This window comes from Sinocyclocheilus rhinocerous, unplaced genomic scaffold (assembly GCF_001515625.1).
Source record: "Sinocyclocheilus rhinocerous isolate Xijiao unplaced genomic scaffold, SAMN03320098_v1.1 C36679390, whole genome shotgun sequence".
Classification (NCBI taxonomy): Eukaryota; Metazoa; Chordata; class Actinopteri; order Cypriniformes; family Cyprinidae; genus Sinocyclocheilus; species Sinocyclocheilus rhinocerous.
This window is the reverse complement of record NW_015784816.1, coordinates 1-1,508: the sequence shown is the minus strand read 5'-3', so window position 1 is coordinate 1,508 and position 1,508 is coordinate 1. Positions and strand designations below refer to the sequence as shown.

At 40.0% G+C, this 1,508-nt stretch overlaps 1 protein-coding gene across 1 annotated transcript; it reads left to right on the top strand.

Moving 5' to 3' along the window:
• Nucleotides 1-359: 359 nt before the first annotated feature.
• On the top strand, nucleotides 360-1,310 carry LOC107736413 (glutamine-rich protein 2-like; the record flags this gene model as incomplete). The annotated part of the gene is made up of 4 exons (XM_016547833.1): nucleotides 360-593; nucleotides 764-886; nucleotides 956-1,030; nucleotides 1,146-1,310. Coding segments are annotated over exons 1-4 (597 nt in total), but the record flags the coding sequence as incomplete, so codon positions are not given.
• Nucleotides 1,311-1,508: the final 198 nt, after the last annotated feature.

The following is a 1,508-nucleotide window of genomic DNA, read 5'->3' as shown; positions in this document are numbered from 1 at the left end:
ATAGAAAACAGTTATTTTAAATTGTAATAATATTTCACAATATTCATATTTTTACCATATTTTGATCAAATAAATGCAACCTTGGTAATAATAATAATAAAAAAAAACATACAGGCCACAAATATTAATCACATATTAATTACAAAAGATTACATGATTTCTTAAAAATTACAAAATCATTACAAATGATTTCTTCCCTGCATAATTTTTTTTGCATTAAACTAATATCTTGCAATTATCTATACAGTATATCACCCACCCTTATCGGCCTGATATCCGACCACTGTATTATTATTTTTCATGAACATTCTTTTCATTTTTTTACGGTTCACCTGTAGTTAAACAGCCTCAAGGCTATGATGGAGGATATGAGGTCCTCCTCATCCTCTCTACTCTCACAAAGTGGACAGCAGGAGGCAGTAAGCTTCAGCAAAGCAGACGATCAGGCTCAGAGTGCAGGTCAGGATCAGGGTCAACAGCAGACAGGAGGTCAGGGTCAGGAACAGGAGGTCAGTCAGTTGTCCCAGTCATGCAGCAAACCTGAGGACAAGACCACTCACCTCATGAACCAGGGACATGAGGACAGGAACCAGGTACATGACACAGAGACAGACATGAAATGTCTCTTCTTCATATTTATTCTTCTTAAGTCATTTTAGGAAACATCTGGAAGGAAACACTTAAACGAGATGTTGAAGTCTCCTGATTTCCAAAAGATGACTGAAATGTTCTCGTATGAGTGTGTGATGTTGTTTTGCTGTAGAACACTAATCTGGTGAGCGACTTAGAGGGAGCCATACTGCAGCTGCAGTCCGAGTGTGAGAAACTCCACAGAACATCCAACCGCCTGATGGAGGAACACAGCAAGAAACAGACACACATCGACGTGAGTAAACAGAGAGCCTCATAAGACATCATTTACTTCCATCACTTACTTAGCTTGTGGTTTTTCCAGCGTCTGTTCAAGATAGTGGAGGAACTGGATGAAAAGAAAGCTGACAAGCAAGTGGTGGAAATGGAGATTGAAATCGTGAGTTGTTTCTTTATACAGTTCATAAACAATCCAAGTTCATCAACTCTTTGTGGTCCCCACTGGACCATCACAGTCACTCTCAGTCAGTGGATGTCATCTCGTTGCTCCTCAGAAAGCAGACAAGCGGGCTCTGGAGAGCAAGGTGAGCCGCATGCAGTTCGACAGCATGGCAGAGCAGCTCAATAACATGATACAGGATCTGCTGAGGAAGATCAGCGGTCAGGAGCAGGACTGGAACAAGGTGATCGAGAAGATCTCCACTGAGATGGACTGCAAGGTGAGAGACGGACAGACCGAAGCAGTCCTTCTTTGAAGTCATTGAAATTCTCCATGGTGTAAAAATATTTTCAAACCTTTATGAACTTGTATAACTTACATTTCTCACTGTTCTATCTTTTCCAGAAATATAGTGACTTTTTTTGTTTACGTTTGGAGCTAAGCATTATGATCACATAAAATGTAATGAAAATTATCT